Raw genomic sequence first — 22,566 nt, 5'->3', positions numbered from 1 at the left:
AGAAGTCCAAAAGAAACAAAGTTAGAACTGTAAAAATAATAATTTTAGTGGCATGCATACTTTAGAGGGAAAGAAATTAGCAAGGGTAGTAACTAGTACTACAGCAGTGAAAAGCACCCCACTGCCTACTTCGCAAGCACCGCCTTTGAGCAAGTTTCCATGGTTTAGAAGAGGGATTATGAGGCCTGGTATTTAACCCTAAAACTCAACAATTTTATTATGGAGATCTCAAGCCACATGTGTTGAAGATTTGATGCATGTATTTTGATGTTTTGTCTGTGAAAGCCATATAACAAGTCCTCTCCCAAACAGAAATGTGATTGGCAGGCTGGCAAAGAATCATTCTTGGTCCAGTAGATCACCCATTTCAGTCTCAAGGACAGCCCAGAATAACATTTTGGAAAGACCATGAAAGGAAATATGTAGAAAAATTAAAATATAAATCTTTTGCATAGAAAACTGCTAGCTGTAAAGTAACAACCAAAGTTAGAAGGATTGACAGTTTAGCAAGGTTCTTCCTTCTTCTTAGATATTAAAGTTAATTAAAATTGGTGAAGTCATGGAGTCATTTGTGACCTATCTTAAATGTAATATAATCTCATCTGAAAAGCATGAAATTACTCTGCTTATATATATTACTTCAATTCTTAATAACTATTATAGTCATTCAATAATCCAGTTACTACAAATTACATTGCAAAAGTAGATCCATGCAATAGTCAAAAACAGAAAAGATTTGAGAAATTGTCTGCACAACATTAATGAACAAAAATCCCCAACTTATTAGGTAAAACAAACTAAAAACCACAAAACTTGCTTTGACCTCCCACTATATAACAGAGCATTTGACTTGCTGCAGAATAGGACACTATCAACAAATGTACAGTTACCATTTTCAATGCAAGAGTCAAAATGTATGTTGAATCTAGAATGTAATGCTAAGATTGGTTTTCAGTGTAGTTTGGATAGTGCTAAGTTTGACATTGGTAAATAGTCACTCTTGGACACCAGCCAAGCAAGCTTCCTAGAATGCAGGAACACCCCCATCCGTGTAAAGCTGCATTTTCTCCTAACCAACACAGAAGGACTTCATCTGATGCTTGAGTGTACGGAGCCACTGAGAGCCAAGCTTCGCATGCTAATCTCAAGCAGGGAACAGGTTCCCAGAGGAAGGGACAGTTAAAGTTAACAAACACTGCTGGTCACCGACTACCTCCAGTACTTCAAAATCTGTTTTCAGTTCAGAGCTTTTGAACATTAGTAAACACTTACCTTATGTTTATAAACACAAGGTATAGTTAATTTTGACTAGAGTCTAGGCCAAAAGTATGAATGAACATCTGGCATTTCAGTCTCAGATCAGGGATCAAAGCCAAAATTGCATGTATTATGGGAGAAAAGATGATAAACTCTTAAGAGTACAAGAGTGCAAAATGTTTGACTGCAAGGGTGAATGAAGTAGAGTAAATCAACAATTGTTTCATTTTCCAAACACTTTCAAATTTAAAAATGCTAATTATATTTAAAAAAAAACCAACCAAAACCAAAAAAAACCACTAGCTAGTGAATTTGTTAACTTGGATTGTAAGCCCACCTCAAACAGCAAGTTTAGAAAAAATCAGTAGCTGTTATAGAGGAATGCCAAATAGTAAGAAACATTTGTATATACCCTTGCTGTAAAACTTCAGGTTATGAGGATGCAGCTTGCAAATGAATGGGCCACCGAGCATGAGGCAAACCTACTGTCATTGCTGTCCTCAGCCAGTTGGGATCTTTGATATGATGGCTTACATCTACAATTAAAATTTCCAAAATCTTGTGTCCCCACACAAGCCTAGACAACACCATCTTTCTTCCTAATACAGAAAAACATACTAAAATTATCCTAAAAAACTTAAGGCCATCCACATCTCCTTGTCGGCTAGGGTTTACAGAAGAGAAGCACTCTGTAAAACATTTAAAACAGTCTTGTGAAAAAGGAATGAGGTTTTTATTTATTTTGTTTACAGATTAATAGAATATAATGATCACACAAATAACTTTCCACTAAATATATTTCACTACATGGAACAAATGAATTTTGTAAAATCTGTATCCAAGAAAAGAAAACCTCCAAACACACTAGGCGTTAATTATCATCATTTGCAACAGTAAAAAAAAAGTATTTTTCCTTTTTGACGTTGAGTAATTTCAGGCAAAAATTTGAATTGCACAACTTTTTTTAAAAAGTAACTTTTCAGAATTTTTGGGGTATTATTTACTTCTATGTTTTGAACTCAACAGACCTGAAAATAAACTCTTCCCATACATTTCTTTAAGATACTTACAATCACCCTTCATATGCATCACAAATGAAATCTATGATTCATGGAACATGAAAGCATGTTCTCTGAAATTCTTCATAAATGCAAAGCACAATCTGGCTCTGTAAATCTCTAGAACTACTGAGGGGTAAGACTGGCAAGAAGCAAAACATGCATATGCACACTCATGCACAAGGGAAAATAAGACTCAGGTCTAACTTTGACAACTCAGTTCCAAAAATCCATACAGATTTATATACTGTGCACCTACATTGAAGTTAACGCATCCCACAGAAAATACATTTATATTAATGAGATGCAGTGGATCTAAAGTTACTGCATCTAAAGTTACTGCCACAGAAGAGGAACAATCCATATGGGGTGATTGGTAATATAAGGATGAAAAAAAAAGAAATACTTATGCTTTAGTTCTTAATGTCAGTTGTGAAATAACTGCAGATGTTATTTACTTGGATTTCCACACAGCATTTCATATAGAAAAGACATCTGCTTAGTGTTTTACTTCTTGAGATAAATAAAATATTGCAGTTATATCCAGAAAAATCAAGACAACCACAGCTGCAGAAGAAAAAAGTTTTGCTGAAAGTAATTAACATGTCTCACTTCTTGTTCTTTTCTGATATTTCACCACTGCATTTTGCTCAGTCCACTTCTTTCTTTTTATCTCTGCATGTTTTAGTTAGTCTTTTATCTTTTTAAATGCATATAATTTTTCTCCATGGTTACAAACCAGGTTTGTTGGTTTTATGTCCTGGTTGAGTTTCCAAGTTCTATTCAGCTGGTTCATCATTTCAGTACTTCTGTTATAATGAAAATCCTGAACAGCACAACACATTTATAGCACGTTCTTGGCTATTTTAGAATATCTGATATTAAGCAATTAAAACTCTAACAGCAAAGCTGATTTTGAATTTGAACTGTACTTCTGTCTGTCCACATAACACAACTTAAATAAATTTAAGTAATTAAAAACTGTAATGGCAAAGCTGGGTTTGAATTTAAAATGTATTTCTGTCTGCCGACAATACTACATATTTAATAAATTTTGCCTACTTTAAATTCCTAATTTTTTGTTGTTTGCCAATGACACCAAGCTGTCAACACACTGGAGAGAAGGGATGATATCTAGAAGGACCTTGACAAGCTTGAGACGTGGGCCTGTAGCAAAGCTCCTGAAGCTTAACAAGGCCAAGTGCAAGGTCCTGTACCTGGGTCAGGGCAATTCCAAGCACAAATACAGGCTGGGCAGAGAATGAAATGAGAGCAGCCCTAAGGAGAAAGACTTGAGGAGCTCAACATGGCCTGGCAATGTGTGCTCGCAGCCCAGAAAGTCAACCATATCCTGGGCTGCATGAAAAGAAACATGACCAGCAGGTCGAGGCAGGTGATTCTCTCCCTTTACTCCACTGTCATGAGACCTCACATGCAGTACTGCATTCAGCTCTGGGGCCCCCAACATAAGAAAAGCATGAACCTGTTGGAGCGAGTCCAGCAGAGAAGACCCAAAGTCAATCAGGGGGCTGGAGCACCTCTCCCATGAAGACTTGGGGCTGTTCAGCCTGGAGAAGAGAAGGCTCCAGGCAGACCTTACAGCCACCTTCCAGTACCTACTACAGTACCTGTAGCCTTCCAGCAGGCCTACAAGAAAGCTGGAGAGGGACTTTTTACAACAGCATATAGTGACAGGATGAAGGGGAATGGCTTTAAACTGGAAGAGGGTAGATTTGGATTAGATGCAAGGAAAAAATTCTGCACTATGAGGGAGAAGCTGTGAATATTCCTTCCTTGGAAGTGTTCAAGGTCAGGCTGGATGTAGCTTTGAGCAACCTGGTCTAGTGGAAGGTGTCCCTGCACATGGCAGGGGGGTTGGAACTAGATCATCTTTAAGGTCCCTTCCAACCCAAACCATTCTATGCTTCTGTGACATGAAAATAAAAATCCATTACTGAATGCTGGCATTCTCCAGGTTTTAATAAATGAATTGCTGCAGAGAGCATCATACATTTCACATAATAGAAAAGAAATTAAAAGTACAACATTAGCTTTCAGAACATAATTTCTCCATCTCACTGATACATATCCATAAAGTTAAATCTTTATATTGGAAAATAAAATATTCCTAGTTGTTGTTTAGTATCAGTGTCCATCTGATGTGTTATTTCTGGATTAATGGCCATTTCACTGTGCAGGTTTCCAATGTTTTGACTGGGAATTAGAATGCCTTCTGTCCTAATTTATTTATTTCCAGCTTCTTCAGAGGAACGAGAGCCTTAATGTCACATGACAATTTTTTTTTCACTGATAAAAATCAAACATTACTACACTAATTAGTAAATCACTTGAAAAGAAAGTACTCGAAACTAATACTGTAACTCCATCCAGGTTATCTTACTTATATTTCACTTCTTGGAAGCACCACAGAGATTCATTGAATCACAGTATGATTGAGGGTGGAAGGGACCTCTGGAGGTCTGTAGTGCAGTCTCCTGCTCAAAGCAGGGTCAGCTATGACAGGTAGGGTTTGACCCATAACCACTACCCCCAAAGTACAGCCATTCACTTTGTGTTCACCCATCCAGACCACAATGTACCTTTATCCCTGATACAAGAACATTGTGGAAGTTTCAGAAGTCTTACTAAAGTACAGGTAAGTAACACCTGCTGCTCTCCTCTCCCCCTTGTACACAAACCCTGTCATTTTATTATAAAAGGTGATCAGGTTGGGCAGGTGTGATCTACCCCTGCTAAGTCCACACTGGCTATTCACAGCTACCACCCTCCTCCTTCACACACCCATGAAAACTCCTTGACACATTCCAAGAAGCCTCATTCCACAATGTTGCGAGTGCCCAAAGTGAGGCTGCAAGCCTGTATTTCACCATACCTCCCTTTAGGCCTGTTTTTACATGGGGGCAACATCTACCTTTCTCTACTCATCCAGAAGCTCCCCTGATGTCTATGATCTTTCAAAGATGACAGAGAGCAGCCTTACAAGGACATCAGCCAGTGCTCTCAGCACCCTTGGATGCAGCCCACCAGGTCCCACGCAGTTCTTGCAGGGAAACTGTGCCTTGATCCTCACCCACTACACTACTGGTAGTTCTTTTCCTTAGACTATCCCAAAAAGCAGAGGCCTGGAACACCTGATGGCTGAAGATGAAGCAAAGGTGGCATCAAGCAGAATCATAGAAACATTTAGGTTGGAAAAGACCTCTAAATTTATCAAGTTCAACCGTAAATGTAACACTACCTAGACCAACGCTAAACCATGTCCCTAAGTGCCACATCCACCCATCTTTTAAATACCTCCAGGGATGGTAACTCAACCACGTCTCTGGGCAGCCTGTTCCCATGCTTGATAGCCCTTTCAATGAAGATTTTTTTTTTTTCCTAACATCCAACCTAAGCCTCCCCTGGCACAACTTGAGGCCATTTCCTCTTGTCCCAAAGCACCTCAGCTTTGTGTCCACTTTCACCTGCCCCATTCAGCAACAGTCCCACATTTCCCTCGTTCAGCCTTTTATTACTAATATAGTGATAGAAACTCTTCTTGTTGAGCTCATGTGTCCCTTGCAAATCTTAACTCCAGATAGGCATTGACTGTAGTGACACCATTCCCACATAACCATGCAACGTTTCTACATTCCTCCTCTGTAGTCCATCTTTGCTGTATTTTTGCACTGAAGCCTAGTCATGAGTTCCCTGTTTAACAAAGCTCTTACCTTGCCAAGTCTACTTGACATCTTAAGTATTGTGATGGACGTTCTTGCTTATGGAGGAGGTTTTTAGTCTGCCACTCCACTCTGGCTGGAGAGATGGTTAGACCTAATTAACTACAGACTTCACCACTACAGAAGTAATTTCATGCAGCAAAGTCAGTCTTACAAAACAGAATACAATTCTTTTTGCTTGTTAGTATGAAGATACACTAAGATCTTCTATCAGTTAGATCCAGAAGTTTCCTTGATCAAGAAGATAAGTGTCATGGCCAAATCTTTATTTAATAGACTCTGAAAAATGTCTGTAATTGAGGCTTTCTTTATTCTCGTTCATAAAATAACTTTTATAATAATCAGAAAACTCTAGAGAAGACAGAGTAAAGAAAATTTTGTAATCCTCAAAACTGTACTCTTCTGCAGATTTTCTCCTTTAGAACAGAACACAGTGAGTAGTAAAACAATTCAACTTTGGAAGGGTGGCCAGTTGCAATCTGAGTTAAGATGGACAACAAATATTGCAATACACACATATTAAATAGTTGTCAACAGCTCACCTCTCATAGTGTCTGTTATGGGTTGTAGGTTCTCCCACTTGTCTCAGCTACATCTGGCACCAGTTGTTGTAGTTAGAGTCCAACTCAGTCAGCCTCACACAGGGCACCAATTGTTGCAGCACAAACAAACCAGTCGGCTGCAACAAGGCTTTTACCACACTGCTCCTCCTACATCCAACCCCCCTCCCATGATCCTCAGGGCTATTTAACTATTTAGCAGGAACGAGCTACACCTGCATATCATCCAGGTCAATCAACCACTGCCTTCCAGGCAAGGCCACAGCTGCATGTTATCAGTGCTAATCAACCCACTGCCTTCATTCCTCTGCTTGTGTTTCTTCATTTTCTTCTTTTTAGAAAGAATTATTAGAATTACAATTGAAATGCATGAAAAACACATTAACCATGAAACTGCATTGGAACAGATTGCTCAGATAACTTTGTGCCATCTCTAAGGACAAAGATTCCACCAAATCTAAACCTGAACCTTGAATATTGGAACCATGATCTCACATACCACCTAGGTATTTCAGATATCTTACTTTTAACAGGCAGATTCTCCCTGCACCATCTGAAACATAGCTCCAGCCTTGCAAAGCAGAAAAACATAATATACACACACATACATACATGTGGGTGTAAGAAAGATGCTACATGGCATAACGTTGCTGAAAGGTTTCTGATTCCTGAATCAGAAGTTTTGCAGTTTACTCTTCTGTAGAAAAATTAAGCAGCAATTTAAGCAGAGTAATTCTTTCATGCAATTCATTAAATAAACGGAACAGCAATTAATAGTTCTATTCTTTTCACATACACCAAGCAAATGAGTGGCAGTGTATCTGTGGACTTGGTTGGTGTGTATAGCTTTGAATATTCTTTATAGAACATGCTATACAGATATCACACAGGTAGCTCCAACTCAAACATTTAAACTGGTTATTACTGCTATAAGATACTGCTAATAAAAGGAATTAATGTTTAAATAAGTTTTTAAACTTCATCATGACCAACAAAGTTGTAAATCTGTTAACAATACCCAAAATATGCTGATTATCCACAGAACATTGTTCACTTTGCAATCATATAAAGTGATTATTTTTGTTATCAAAAAGGCTGCAAATCTGGATGCTAAAAAAGAACAGTCAAGCACACAAAGCCATTTCAACAGAAAGAAACAGCTACAAAAAGACTGGAAAGTTTTTCTTTTTCTGTTAAAAAACTAGAGGATTAGGGGAAATCACGAGCCAAACATAAGTCAATTGTCTATTTCATGCTCCAGGATGTGTAATTATGAGATACATCTAGAGTAATCCTGCTTGATTCAGCATATTGACCAAGCCACAGTTGGGAGTCCCATAAACAATTTTTACAGGCAGACATGGGCCAACTGAAAAAAGTCAATAGTAAAGAAAATGCATGATTCGAAGAGTCAGGGTGTTGATACTGCTTATACTACAGAAGACAGAACGACAATCTTCAGATACACTGACAGCTGCTGTAAAAAGTATCCTACTGCAAAGACCAAACAAGGTAACAGCAGATGTCAACTGTAGGGAAAAAAAAAAAAAATAAAAAAAATAAAGCCAAAAGAGTGAAGAAATGCCAACAAATTAACTCAATATGATCCTGATCAACTTGGGTCTCCAGGTGCCAGGGAGCAGCAAGAGTGGGCTGCTCCACCAGGGGAGGTAAGCAGGAAGCTCAGGGCAGTCATGAGGCAGGCAGGGGCGGTATCCTTACCAAAGTGTGGTCCCACACAGTATGCGAGCAAGAAAAGTAGAGCAAAATACCAGCCAAAGTACAATCTCAAATCTGACAAAGTAGCAAGGAATGTTTATAAACACGAACAGGTAATGCCTGAAGAAGAGGCATGTATATTCTTTTTAAACTTGATCAAGGTACTAGCAAGACCTGGCAACCTGCAACACAAACTGAGAATAACCAGGAATTAATTCATTGGAGCAGTGGGAACTGCAGTCACATTTATATATTGCTTTTTGTGGGCAGAAAGAGCCCTATATTACTGCTACATTGTGGGTGTTACATGTTATTCAAGGGTGCTTTAAAAGAGAATTAAAGCACCTGAAACATGAAATCAAATTTGCTAAGCCTACATCCAGACAGGCTAGTAATGCATTACAAGAAAAGTAGATCTGCAGAGTAAAACTGCTTTTGTCAAGGATGCAACACTCCTACCACGGGCATTTGGGGGAGGTTTTATTTTGGACTTGCTATAGGACTGTCCCCTGGACTCTACCCTCATTAGTACCTGCAATTAATTAGGTACATCTATGAAACATCTTTCAGTTTAGTTCCATCTGAAAGACATTCAGCTTAAATACTTCTGTACCAGCATTTTAGTTCACACTAGTAGCAGATTTTTGAAGCATATCTCCCCAAGTCATTCCCACCTCTTATGCCGTGGTCTGCATTGTAGCATGGTCTCAGAGCACACAAACTGGAGCCCAAACACTAACAGGCATTCAGTCCACAAGATCAGGCTAAAGCTAATCTGAAATAACACCCCAGAGAATGATACAGCGTGAATGTCCAGCCCCTCTGTCTTCCTCCACAAATCTACTCATATTCAGATGTGCTACTTAGCAACATAGGATGTACCTTTGGTGTACTCCAAACCACTTTACAGCACAGACTACAAGGCAGTAAATACGGACAATAATGAGATTCACCTGAAAATCATGTTCCTAATCCAAAGTAAAATATTAAAGCACAAGCTCTAGGATGAAATAAAGGCTCTTTGGAATGAACTCTTTTCTATCACCATTTCATGCTTTGTTCTGCAAGCCACAGAGTATATAAATATTTGGGGGTTTGGAAAAAAAACCACATAGTCCTTTACTCAGCTCACTGGTGGTAAATTCCCCTAAATAAAAGGGTCAGCAAGTCTCAAACACTTCTGTGCACATCAAGTTAGTATCAATGACAAACAGGACAGCTACAGTGAGGAGGCCAAGTCTAAGTGGTAGCATCTATACCAGCAAATAAAGCAGCTGAGGGCCAGGAGTTCAGCTGTCACAGCTCTTATCCGTGAACTGAAGAGCCTTTGCCCTCCCTGAAGACATGAACCACAATTGTGCTGCCCACAGGAATGGTCCCAAGTCACAGTCTGGATATTATTTGGAAGACTGCTAATTAGTCTAGGAAAAAAATTGTGCTAAGGAAAATGCTAACAGTTTAACAGCATTGTCAAATGCCTTTTAGTTCTTGGAGCTATGCCATGGCCTTCTTAGTGTAGTTGGTAGCCAGTAATTCCCACCTACAGAAGGGGCATATCTTCAGAAGGGTACAGTCTGAATGGAGCATTTTTCTGCTTCTACAGCAGTTACTTCACCACATTCAACTACCAGACCTCGAGGTATGGCTGCACCTCTGAATTACAGGCTACCCTGTACCCCAGCAGAGAGACTGGAAGACTTATTATAGCTGGAAAAACTAAGACAAAGTGTTATGTTCCACTTAAATGAAACAGTCATACAAAATATCTGTAGAGCTCATTAGTGAAAACACCTTAATTTCACATAAGAACATGAAATTAGTTCCACAAGATATTTGATATGTAAATATCAAGCAAGCTGATGAGACTAGATTGCCATTTACAAGTAGCATATATAAAGTTTTATTCTGTACAATAATGTTCAAGATGACAATTTTCCATTATATTTAAGAAAATACTTTTTCATATTTCTTGCAGATTATATATCGAGAACATAGACTACTGCTTGAATTGTTCTTTTAAGTCATGTCCAATTAAATAGAAGATACAGAATTAGCTCTCAGTGAGCAGAAGCCCTCCTAAAGAAATACCAACACCACAAATAAAAGCAGAGACTATAGTCAGACAAGTCGGTTACAGAGAAATGCCATTCTTAGCCCTAAATAACGTTTCCTCATCTTTTATTTTGGCAAATGATTTGATTACTTAATTTAAATAGAAAAGATCCCTTCTTCTCCCTAGGACAAGATTTTTCTAATTTATATTGATAACACTCTCTTGGCTGACCTCTGTTTGCCAATGTTTCACATAAATACTTGAAAAATAATGTTCTAAAAACCACTTATAAATTCCATCCAAAAGGAATTTATAGAACTGCATTACATTAATCTCAGACCATGGTGCCACAAATCACAGCAACAGGTTAGTGGGTTTGTTTTACTTTTATTGATCTGACTTCTGCTAGATATGCTGGGCTAAGTCACAACTTCTGCAAGGCAGCATAGTCTGGAGCTGATTTTCAAAATACAAAAATATTTTTATAGTTCTCCCAAAGCAGAGAGCCCTAACACTAATTACCTAAAAAATATACATGAAGCACTCTTTGCACTTCTTTCGTGGCACTTGGCAACGAATCACATACTGGACTAATAGAGGGGAAATTTTATAAATTTTAAAAGATGAAATCTTCATTTTATGCTATAAATTGATAAAGCAAGATGTTTTTGTGGAACAGAATTAGATTGACCCTGGTCAGATTAAAATGACACTAGAATTATAAGAATTACAGAGTCAACTCAAGCAGGTTTACTACATTTAATTATATTTAGCTATGAAAACTACAGCCAATAGACACGAAGTTAACCTTACTGACATTCATGAAAGTCTGTCAAACTGCTGAAATCTGAAAAGAAAAAACAGAGATAGCAGAGAATTAAGTATGGACTTTCCCTACTACACACAGATAGAAGTAACCCAGAAAAACGACCCAGTCCTCCCTGATGTCTAGGTAACACCCGTCTCCTTACTCACTCCACATCCATTCCCTGTAATGAATGCTTTATAATGTTTCTGTTCTTTTTTAAAAATAAATAAATAATAAAATCTTCTCTTTTCATTTTTGTTTACTTCTTGTCAACTGGTGTACATGTTCAGCTAATGAGAAAGTCTGAAAAATCTTTATTTGTTTTTTGGGGTTTTTTTCTGGTTTGGTTTTCCTTTTTTTTTTTTTTTTTTTTTTTTTTTTTTTTTTTTTTAAGTAAAGCCAAGATTGTAAAGAAGGAGCAGAAATGAGTGAAGTACATAGACAGGTACATAAGAGCACAATAGCACATAAGCACAAGTAAGTAGTCAGGCAATAAGCTACAAAAATAAAGAGGTGACAAAAAACAAATCAAATAAGATTTTTAACTGTGGTTGGTTTGGGGTTTTCCTAACTGAGAGTCAGTAAAAGATTACTCTTTCTTTCCACTTTCCTGACACGTGAAATAAATATTCCTGAGGGTATTAGTCACATATGGTTCCAACTGCTACAAGATGGCCCTTGGTAAGAATTACAAATCAAATTTTTGTTTTCTTACTCTAAGGGATCAATTACAGGTAGTAAAAGTCAGGAGAAGTAAGCATTCTTCCAAGCTACAATTTATATTGTCTGACTTCCATAAACAACAGAAAGCTTTCTGGGGCTGTGTATGCAAATCAGACCTAGCCAATTCAGTTCATTCATTCTCATCACTAGGCTGCTGTGGTAGATTTTGACAATTCAGACTTCAGGCTTGCTTCCTATACTCCCTACCTTTAGGAGTACTCACATATTCCTAAACTATGTATAAAGCAGACTGCTTTCTTGTTGGATTCAGTATGTTTCCTGAAAAGATCATGTTGCTTTTGAAAGTCCTTTGAAACCAAAACATCCTGCTACATCTCTAACCCTGATTGCTTAAACTAAGTTGTGATGGTGCCATGCCTTTGTTAATGTCCCATTTAACAAAAAAACACAGCTGGTGAAACTTCTGGAAGTCCAATTTCAGTAAAGAAATTTTTTTTTTTTTTTTTTAAAAAGGAAGGTACACTGGAGAGATTTAAGCCTCATTTTATGAAAATTTGTAAGTAAAATGAGCGATACATACTGTATTTTACTTGATTGCAAGCAAAGATGTATAACTAATTGTTAACAGTGAATAAATTTGCCCATATCCAATCTCTGCCATCCTTCCCTTGAAGATGACGCTATGTAACAAATCAGTAATTCAACCTTAAAACTGGTGCCAGTTGGTAATTTTGGCTGTGGTGGATTCCAGTAATTCTCTAATGTAGAATGACTGTGAAGTTTTTCTTAAGTACACCAAGGAAACTGGAGATTTGTGTGGAGCTGAGGTACAACAGGTTGAAGTGTATCTGTTACCTATAGGTTCTCTCAAGACTAAGGTCTTCATTTAGTAGAGTTGTAGATCATACAACCATAACCTATTCTGCGATTATCACTTGGAAAAGGTATCATAACTAGCCCATATATAATAAAGTTCTTGTCAGAAAACAGAGTCTTCCCTCACCCTCTATTTTTCAAGTATTATGAGTACAGACACATACAGGTATGCACGCTTGTTCTAGTAGGATCAAAGATTCCTTTCATGGTCACAAAATCCTGACTAACAGACTTGGAGATTTTAGTACAGTAAAGTTACTCTTCAAAGCACACTAAAAAGTCTAATACTTTTATGTAATGTCATTTTTCTCTTTATTATTTAAAAAAGACTATTCTGTTTAGCACATCCAGCATATGCACCATATGATGCACCAGATGCCTTAGTAATTAATTCATCTCTTAAATGAAAAGTACAATAAATAGTTGCATAAAACAGTGTGTTGATGCAACTGATAACTACACTGACAATTCAAAACTAGAAAAGGAAAAGATTTTATAAAAAGCAATAGCTACATCACAAAATGAGACTGTCAGACTTAACTGGCAACATATGCTTACTTACGCTTCAACTGTATTCTGGAAATGACTGTATATGCTTATATTGCCATGCCATCAGGCTCATGAAGGGTGGCAGAAGAATATCTAAATGCTCCATTTACAAAAATGCTGTGTAAGACAAGAGGATATGTTGAAAAAAACAGAGAGGAAAAGACACATCATATAAAATTAGACTGTAATGCCTGCTTGAAGAGAGTAGACTACTAGTACAGAAGGAACTTGAATTTTATTAACACAACACCACCTATGAGTAACTCCTTAAGCCTTTCTAAAAACATGACTTAATACTGTTAAGACAGGATTTGTATGGAAAGAAGTGCCTATGAATTTCCTTGCAGCACCTGCATCTTAGCTGCAGCCAGTGAAACAAATGCAAAATCTCTTTGCTTGTTGATTAAACAGGTTTGTTGGAGAGGAAGATGGCAAACACGCTTGTGACAAACAGTTTTCAAATATGCATGCATTCTCATGATATCCAGTTTGAGATCAATTCTTCTGTCACTTTCTTCCAATAAACTTAATAATTTTACATACACTTAGTGGAAAAAGGCAGTTCCTATAGGGGAAACAAATATTCATTACTGTCTTCCGTATCATCTAGCACGGTTTTGAATGTGTATGCTTGTTTGTCTGGATTTTCCATGTTATATGTTATTATATAAAATACACAATATAATATATCCATATTCATGATGACTCTAAATATACTACTCCTTAGTTACATGAGGAGCAGAAGCAAGTACATTCATGCTTGTAAGTTAAATCATTGAGTATTCTTCACAGAACTCTGCATCTGTTATTGGATGGGACAGAATAGTGCATGATTTACTGAAGCAAAAACAAAAAAACCCCAAAAAAACCCCACCACAAAATCCCACAAAATCTAATTGAGATACGGAAGCAAGCCTTGAAAAACATTTTCCACATAATTTTTTTTTTGGGGGGGGGGGGCGGGGTTCATCACATAATCAGAAAATGCAGAGTACTGAAAGACAATTTACTCAATCCAAATTTACAAAAAAAAAACCAAAAAACCACCAGCTAAAAACCTTAACTCTTTCTTCACTACCAGCTCCACTGGTAAAGTTAGGAACAATAATGCTCACCCACTTCACAGCGTACTCCGAAACTAAGTATATACAGTGTACAGATAGCTGTTAACAACTTTTAGTAGTATCAACCGCCGTAATAGCACTGTGGAACCTCTGTCCACTAGCTGACATAATGTAGCCAACACTGTTTTCCCACTGGCTGTGTGAAAATAGCCCATTCACAAAACACAGGCTGAACTGCCCTGAGCCCCATTTGAACTCTACATTTCTTGTTAGGCCTCCCACAAAACTGGGCATAAAAGGGAATTCCCATCAAAAGGTACAACCACCAAACTGCCATTTTGTGGCAAGGAAGACTCATCAAGAGCTGATGATAAAGATTTGACACCAAAAGGCTTTGATTCCATCTCTCTCTGGACAAGACTGTTTCTGTGGTCCACAATGGGTTAATCAACCCCTCTCGGCTAGCAAGTAAAGTGTGGAACTCACTCAGTACTGCTTTACATTAAGGAAGTGCTATGAACTTGGCTGCTCAGGCTCCAGAAAGTGTGTTTAGGGGAAAAGTTTCTCCTTAGTTTTTATTCATCCCTTGACTTAGAAATCTCATCTAAACTGCGCAAAGGTAAAAATCCCAAAACAGCAGGTGTAAACCAGTCCTGCAAGTGTGGCAGGGTGGAGGCAAGTATTATAAGGCTAATGGTTTTACAGTAACATACAGTATGAGCATGTACTGCGTCTCCTTAAATACAGTACAAAACAACTGAGGTTTTCTATTGATTTTCCTGCCCAGAAATTCTCAAAATACTACAAATGCATTTTGTCCCTACTACAATCTGAACTTCACAAGGAGATGATAAATGTGATAATATTGATTAGATTGTGCTAACAGGTTCCAGCTCTTCAAGGTTATATCCTTTAGAGAGTTTGTAAATCTCATTACAGAAATCTGCCTGCTGATATACATAAATAAAGAGTGGCAGAAGGGTTCCAGCATGACAGCTCTCACTGGAGTCACACTGTTCTTCAGACAGAACGTTCAGACAAGCAGGTACAGAGAAGTTCAAAACGGTAGAATCAGCCTGCCTTTTTCAAAGGAAGGCCAAAAAAATGTAGATCGTGTATTAAATGAGTGTTACTGACAAAGGGTGTCTGGAGTGAAGCACAATCTTGGGCCTCCCTTGGCTTTAACTGTCAGCTTTGCCAGTAATATGAAGGATGAGAAAATCCACTAAATTGTTCCAAGCACTTTACTTTAACATGCACTTTTTATAGTAAATGAATCTTAACTTCACATGAAAGTGTGTCAGCCTTTCCCTGCTTTGGGGTGGGGGTGGGGGGGAAGAGTACATGAAACCACATGCAAAAAATCAAGTACAATGATCTTCTAAATTCCCCTCAAGTCATCCATTCATTTTTAACTAAAGGAGGAAAAGAAGAGGCACTTTTACTAGCTATCTGCTTTTTAAAAACTTAGGATTTCCCTCTGAGACAGCAGGGGGCAAGGGGGACAAGGAAGAGGATAACACTGAAATGGACCAGGGATCCTCCTGTCCTGGTGGACAGAAGGCTGTACAGACTCACCAGTGCATGCTGTCAGCCACGAAGGCTAACAGCATCATCAACAAGAGAGATGTGATCCAGGTAATCATTTCCCTTTACTTGGCACTCATTAGACTGCGTCCAGTTTTGGGCCCCACAATACAAAACACATTGAAAGTGGGAGCAAGTCCAATCAATGCCCGCCAGAACAGTGCAGCCCCCTCTGGAGTGTGTAGCACTTAGGCTGTGAGGAGAGGCTGAGCAAACTGGGCTTGCTTGAACCTGAAGAAGTGGCTCTGGGGGAGAGCTAACAGCAGCCCCTGACTTCACCATGAAAACAACCCAGCAGGGAGCAGGTTCACCAGAGAGGCTGTGCAGTCTCCATCCTTGGAGGTTTCAAAGACGCAATGGGAAGAGACCTGAGCAACTCAGTCTGAATTCAGCAGTCACTGCTTTCAGAAGAAAGGTTAGGTTCACAGGCCTCCCAAGGTCTTTTTCAAGCTGAATGTGTCAGATTTGTGTTTGCTGTATCTATTATCATGCTGCCACTGACAAGCAATCTTACGTGTCAGGGTTGTAGGAACACAGTCATGCCCTGTTCCTTCTGCTGAGTTCTGCTACCATTTCTATTCTCAGCAGTCTCGGTACTCCTGAAAGAAAGTGATTCTATTTATATTTGTTTCATAAAGTGTTTAAAACATCAGAAAAGAATTGCTTACATTATGAAACACAGATCTGAGGTGTAAAACAAATACCAAGGCTGTTCTTTTTCTGAGATCAGACATTGCTTTTCAAAGCAGGAGGTGAGCACAAGTCCTGTTCCCATTAACATGTTAAAGTCATAAGCTTGAATATGTTTTTTTTACCAGCTTAGTAACCGTTTTCATGGAGATATGTACAAGCAGAAGCAGGATTAAGATTTGGTTTGTGACAGTAGGGAAGCCAAGTGGAAGAACATGAAACATTTGAATACTCTGATAGTAAGTGCTTGGTAAATTTCTTTATTAGTATCCTGAAACTATTAATTTCACAGATTTTTAGAGGGGAAAAAATCTTCCCAAATTAGTGGGAAGTCAACAACATTTACACTGGAAAGTATTCATTAGGCTTCACACAGTGGAATATATGGGCTCCCACTCCCTGTCAAGAAGCTGTGCCATCTGTGTTTCTGTGGTTTTACCCAAATCAGAAGACCAACTCTGTTCACAACAAAAGTTTCTGAAATCAGCTTTCTCCCAGCAAGGGATTTTAGCAGAAGATTAGTATGTGTGGGGAAAAGCTTCAATTAATAAGTATATCCTATCGATTTGCATTGTGGCATAGACCGATCTTGGAAATAATCTTGAAATCCATGCCACCTTAGTGCTGATACAAATTTTAATGAAAAACATAGGAAAGTTGAAGCTTCTTGCAATCACATACAGTACGACTGAATACGGTCCAAGCCTACAAAAATACCACCGTGGAATATTAATAGTGGTCACCTATTTTAGGAAAATGGCAAGATTAAATGTTGACCCCGAATAAACAGATAGGGAAAAGGCAAGAGACCGATGTCTGTGGTAACATGCCACCTAGTGTTCACCTTCAGGAAGCGTCTGTATTGGTGAGTGTCAAATTCTGAAAAAACATCAATGCCCCAGGACTTGCTTTCAAAAAAACAAAGGGTAAATATATTAGCATCTCTATCCGAGTATCTATCCAAGTATCTACATTACATAGACATGGGGGCGGGGGGGGTGGGGGGGGAACGTGGAGGAGAGGAACAGAAAACCTGCATGTGCTGGACTTCCTCCTGTTATTGAGTATACAGTTTGAGTAACTCCAGAGAAGAGCACTATCCAATAAAGTTCCATGTCATCTTTTCCTTTTGGTTTCTTCCAAAAAAAAGTCTACTGATAACTTCTTTGTGGTTGTGGATGGAAGTTATTAGAAAACTGGTTCTACCACATACAACATGCACAACAGAAGTTTAAGAGAATAGTCCCTATTCTAAAAAAAAATATCCAAACTAGTGACAAGGTTTATTTAAACATAGCAATGAGCTATACACTTTTATTTCTTCATTTGAAATCCTGACATACCGACAGTATGAGTGACTGTAAGGCTGTATCATTCCCTTCCATGCTTCCAGCAACACAATGAAAACCACAGTATCTAATGCATACTAGGTCGCTAAGACCATAAAACACACAAAATCATGGCACAGGCACTCTGACACAGTAACAATTCCTAAGGGATTTGACCTCCTGGGTATTTCAGAGGGTAAAGTGAGGGAAGAATTATATGAGAAATCAGAACAGAAAGTTCACTACAGATAAAGGAAACATATGCTGCTCTCTAAAATCAGCTCAATAAGAGTATGTGTCTCTCCCAAATGGACTAAGTAACAGAATTACACTAAGAGAAGCCTGGCAAAACATTACAGACAAGGTCTGACGTAAATTTCAGTTCCACAGAACAGAACATAAACAACTGCATTTCAGGAAGTGTACAGATATATTGCAAGAAACATTCTTAACAGAGCTTGTTTGTGTTAAAAACACAAGTGTACAAAATACATTAGTATTTCAAATCTAGCATGCTGTCTTTAATTTGAAAGTATGCTGAGTTACTTTCAAAGTAGTATTTAACTGTCATCCTTCTAAGGAGAAAAAAACCCTCAAATGTACCTTTAAGTATTAAGACTGCCTAGCTACCACAAAACAATGAATTGGACTCGGCATGCAATATTTAGGAGTTAAATGGTAACTACTCTTACTATATCTTATTTCAGAGAAAAATGTGCAGACACTGTCAATACACCGATATAAATTTTTCTTTTAGCAAGGCAGACAGACATAGATTCAAATACTGTTAAATAACTCAAGAAGATGCAAGTCAAGCACCTATCACACTGTTAATTATAAAATAAGTCTTTATATTGTAAGATATTTTGAGCATAACTCTCTGCAGAGGTTGAGTATGTGGCACCTCTGGGGAGCCAGGCAGTGATGAACTCACGTAAATAAATATCCTGCCATAAGATGTCCCTGTTGAACTTAAAGTCTATATGTCTTTCTTTTTTTAAGACTATATATACATGCCTTCTTTCAATCATACACCTATTCAAACTACTCTGGAAAGTGAGGCTAAGCTGTTTCATGTTTCCTGTAAAGAGCTTGCCAAAGCTTTAGTTTCAGGGCACTATTTCCTATTCAGGGTCCAGGTAAACTATATAGCCACAAGCTTTTAGCTCCTACCACTCCTGTCCAACAGGTCAGTTCACCATTAATTCAATATCTGGTTTGGCCCCAGACAAAAGTCCCATGAGTATCAGCACGACCAGCATGTCCTATTGGCCTTAAAGTATACATTTAACACAACGACAAGAAGCCAAGTCATAAATTTCACCTAACAATAGCGATTATCCCTCGCCTTTAACACTGAAATATTGTGAGCTGCCATACAACCTACTCAGCTGTTAACATTCTAGGTAATTGCTGAAGAGATTATTTTTGCAGTTCAGGAGCAGGTCTTACCAATCAAGAGATGTGGATCAGCTGTAGAAACACAGAGGATTCTACAGAACATTTAATTTGATTACTTCCTTTTGAATTACAGAAATTCTAAAAACTCAAAAGGTTAAATGTTTGCACCTCTTCACACACAGTGGACAGATGGAAATACACAGTGCAAAAGGACAAGACAAGTTTGTTTCCACAGTTGTACAGCTTATGATGCCAGGTATTCTCTACCCTTTGTTCCTACACTTGCATCTTCCAAATATTTATTCTCAGTCTTACGATTACAGAGGCTCAAAGCAGTTATAAATTCAACGTGAGGGGCAACACGTCCGTAAGTCATCCTTCACTCAGACACCTTCTAAACACCAATCTGGATAGAACAGGCGGAAAACAACACAGTTTTCCTTTAAAAATTGCAAGGCTGCGGTCACAGAAATAGCTCGAAGGACAGGGCAAAAAAAAAAAAAAATAAAAACAAAGGGTTGTTTATTTTAGCACCGGTAAACTTTCTTAGATAAATGCACCGAGTAACTTCTTAGACCGTGCCTGACCCAGCGATTACGCTGCAACAAGGCAGCGCCACAAGGAGCGGCACATTCAACAGCTGCCTGTAAGGGTTTCAAGAGGTGCGCAGGGCATACCTACTGCATGTTGCATGAACGAGGGACAGCTGAGAACCGCCGTCAGAGGGCATCATTCATAATGATCTTCCAAATACGCTCTAGTGAAGTAGCAAGTTATTTTCCAACTCCCTCACGGGCTTCTCCTAGAAGTGCGTGAGGTGCTAAACGCGTCGCGGTAGCCAATTTCCTTTGCTTGCAGCGGGGTTAGAAACCCAGCGGTTCATCGCTCTTCCCGGGAAACTCGACCCTCGGGCTGCCGCCTGTCACGGCGGGTCGAGAATCGCGATCGCAGCAGGTACAGCCCCCCCCGGCGCCGGGGACAAACCCCACCCGACCGCGCTCGGGCCGCCGCTGCCCGCCCGGCTCCTCGCCCCCGCGGCCGGCGCGGAGCTGGGGGCGCGACGCGCGGGAAGGCGGGCGCCCCGCTGAGGGGAGCCGCGCTGAGCGCCGGCAGCTGAGCACCGGAGCTGCCGCCTCGCCCCTCCGACAGCCCCTCGGCGTCGCGGGGTCCGCACCGCCCCGCTTCCCGCTCCCCTCATGCTGGCGCCTCCCTCCCGCCCTCCGGGCAGCGCTGCCAGCGGGACCCTCCCCACCCTCCGCCCCGCCGCGGGAGTCGGTACCGGGACGGGCCGAGGGGAGAGAGGGTACTTGCCCAGGTGGGGACGAGGAGGCTGCCGGGGCGCTCGAGCGGTCCTGAAGGAGGCTGCTTCCCCGCCACGCTCATCTCCTCCCATGCAGCTGGCGTAGTCCTCTCAGACGGGCGGCTCAGCGGGACGCGGCGCCTCCGGCACCGACTCCCAAACGCCCACCCCTACCGGCAGCGCCGGCGTCCCGGCTCCGGGGGGCAGGCTCGCACCGCGCCGCGCTCTGCCCCGCCGCCCGCGGCCCGGGCGGGGCGGCGGCACCGGCAGGGCGGGCGGGCGGGGGTGTGACGCGTGGGGCGCCCGTGGGCTCGGAGCCGGGAGAGGAGAGGAAGGCGGCGGCGGCGGCGCGCTGGCTATTTAACTTCGCCCTGCGCCGGGGGGAAGGCGCCGCCGCTCCCCTCCCCTCTGCGGCCACATCCCGTTCGCCCGGCTCTGGGTGCTGCTGCAAGGGCTGCCGCGCTCCTCCTCGGCACGGCTCGGTACGGCACGGCTCCGCTTGGCCCGCCCGCGCCGCTCCCGCCCGGCGCCGCTTCCCTGCGGGGCGGTGCCGGTTTGGGCTCCGGCCGCTGCACCCTTTCCCCGGGGACAGCTCTGGGGCCGCGGCCCTTCTGCCGGGGGAAGGTGGGCGAGGCGGCGGCAGGCGGCGGGGTGGCACCAAGCGGCAGCCCCCCACCCCCCCGGTCTGCGGGCCGGGCCGGGCCTGGCGCGGGGGCGATAACACGGACAGCTCCGCAGGGCCCGCACCGCAGTAAAGCATGAGGCGTTCGCTCCTGGAGCTCTGAGTCGCCACCAGGAGCGGTTTGACATCCCTCGAGATTTCTTGGTAATCTTGGGTAACACAGGGCAATCTGTCTGTCGGCAGGAAAAGTCCCCACCCCTGAACGCTGACATCCCGTTTTGCGCTTTCCTTGATATTTTGGCTTCTGTCGAAGTCCCTAACCGTGGCCTGGGCCATCACTTTTGGGGGAACTTCTTCTAGGTCTGTGGTGGCAATGCTGAGGCTTGATCCTAAGGAGAAAAGGTTCAACCTGGTCCTTGACATAGTAGTAGACATATTTTTCTTCCCTGAGGGGAGAGGAGGGAAAGCTTCTTAACTTCTTCCATCAGTTTATATAAGAAGATCAGTGTTTCACGCACATACCCTTCTGTTTTCTTATCTAAGTGTAATTGCAAAGACGCCTCTGCTCCCTTTTGAAGCCTCTGCCTTGTGATGCAAGGATGAGATGCTATCGTACACAAGTACATAATGAGGAAAAAAAGGGGTGAGTGGAGCTGGCCAGACTTTTCCTAAAGTTAGTTACAAAGATATTTTTTCTACCCAATATTACTATTATTTTTGTAAAAGCAGCACAACAGTTAAGTAATAAAGGAGTGTGCATAATCTTCTACTTGGAGTTAACTGCATACAAAATACTGCCTGTCATTGCTGTCTTTCACCATAGTATGAACTCCTCTCTCCCCCGGTCTCCCTGTCCAAAAATAGACTTCTCCGTAACACCACATTTTACCACAAGCAAATGCTACTTGCCATCTCTCTACTGATTCATCTTTGCATGTACCAGAGCTCCACAGAAGCTGAGGAGAGGTGGACAAAAGGGCAGCTTGCTTTGCAGGGTTATGGGGTTTCTGTTGTTCTGCAGAGGTGCTTGCAGCCCTCCATCTGAGCCTGAGTTGTCACTGTGCCTAGAGGCTTGGAGTTTGCCATGCAGCAAGGAGTCAGTGCCATTCTCCTAAAGAGGTGGAGGTTGTACTCCAGCCAACCTGCCCATATCCATCCGGTGCACAAAAAAGCCATTTATCTCACTCCATGCCTATAGAAAAGTGTGTGACAGCATGCTGGCAGTGTGAAATGTTAGAGGAGAAGACTCTAGGCCACAACCTGACAAACA

The 22,566-nt window shown here is 40.9% G+C and overlaps 1 protein-coding gene across 1 annotated transcript in view; it reads right to left on the bottom strand.

The window, feature by feature from the left end:
• Positions 1 to 20,757, bottom strand: part of SNTG2 (syntrophin gamma 2) — a 268,443-nt gene extending 247,686 nt beyond the window's left edge. Inside the window, exon 1 of the mRNA XM_055714276.1 lies at positions 20,686 to 20,757. Within this exon, the coding sequence (XP_055570251.1) occupies positions 20,686 to 20,757 (72 nt within the window). The remainder of the gene's footprint in view (positions 1 to 20,685) is intronic.
• Between the last annotated feature and the right edge of the window lie 1,809 nt (positions 20,758 to 22,566).

The sequence above is a fragment of the Falco cherrug genome, chromosome 6 (genome assembly GCF_023634085.1).
Source record: "Falco cherrug isolate bFalChe1 chromosome 6, bFalChe1.pri, whole genome shotgun sequence".
NCBI lineage: Eukaryota > Metazoa > Chordata > Aves > Falconiformes > Falconidae > Falco > Falco cherrug.
This window is presented reverse-complemented; position numbering and strand designations above follow the sequence as displayed.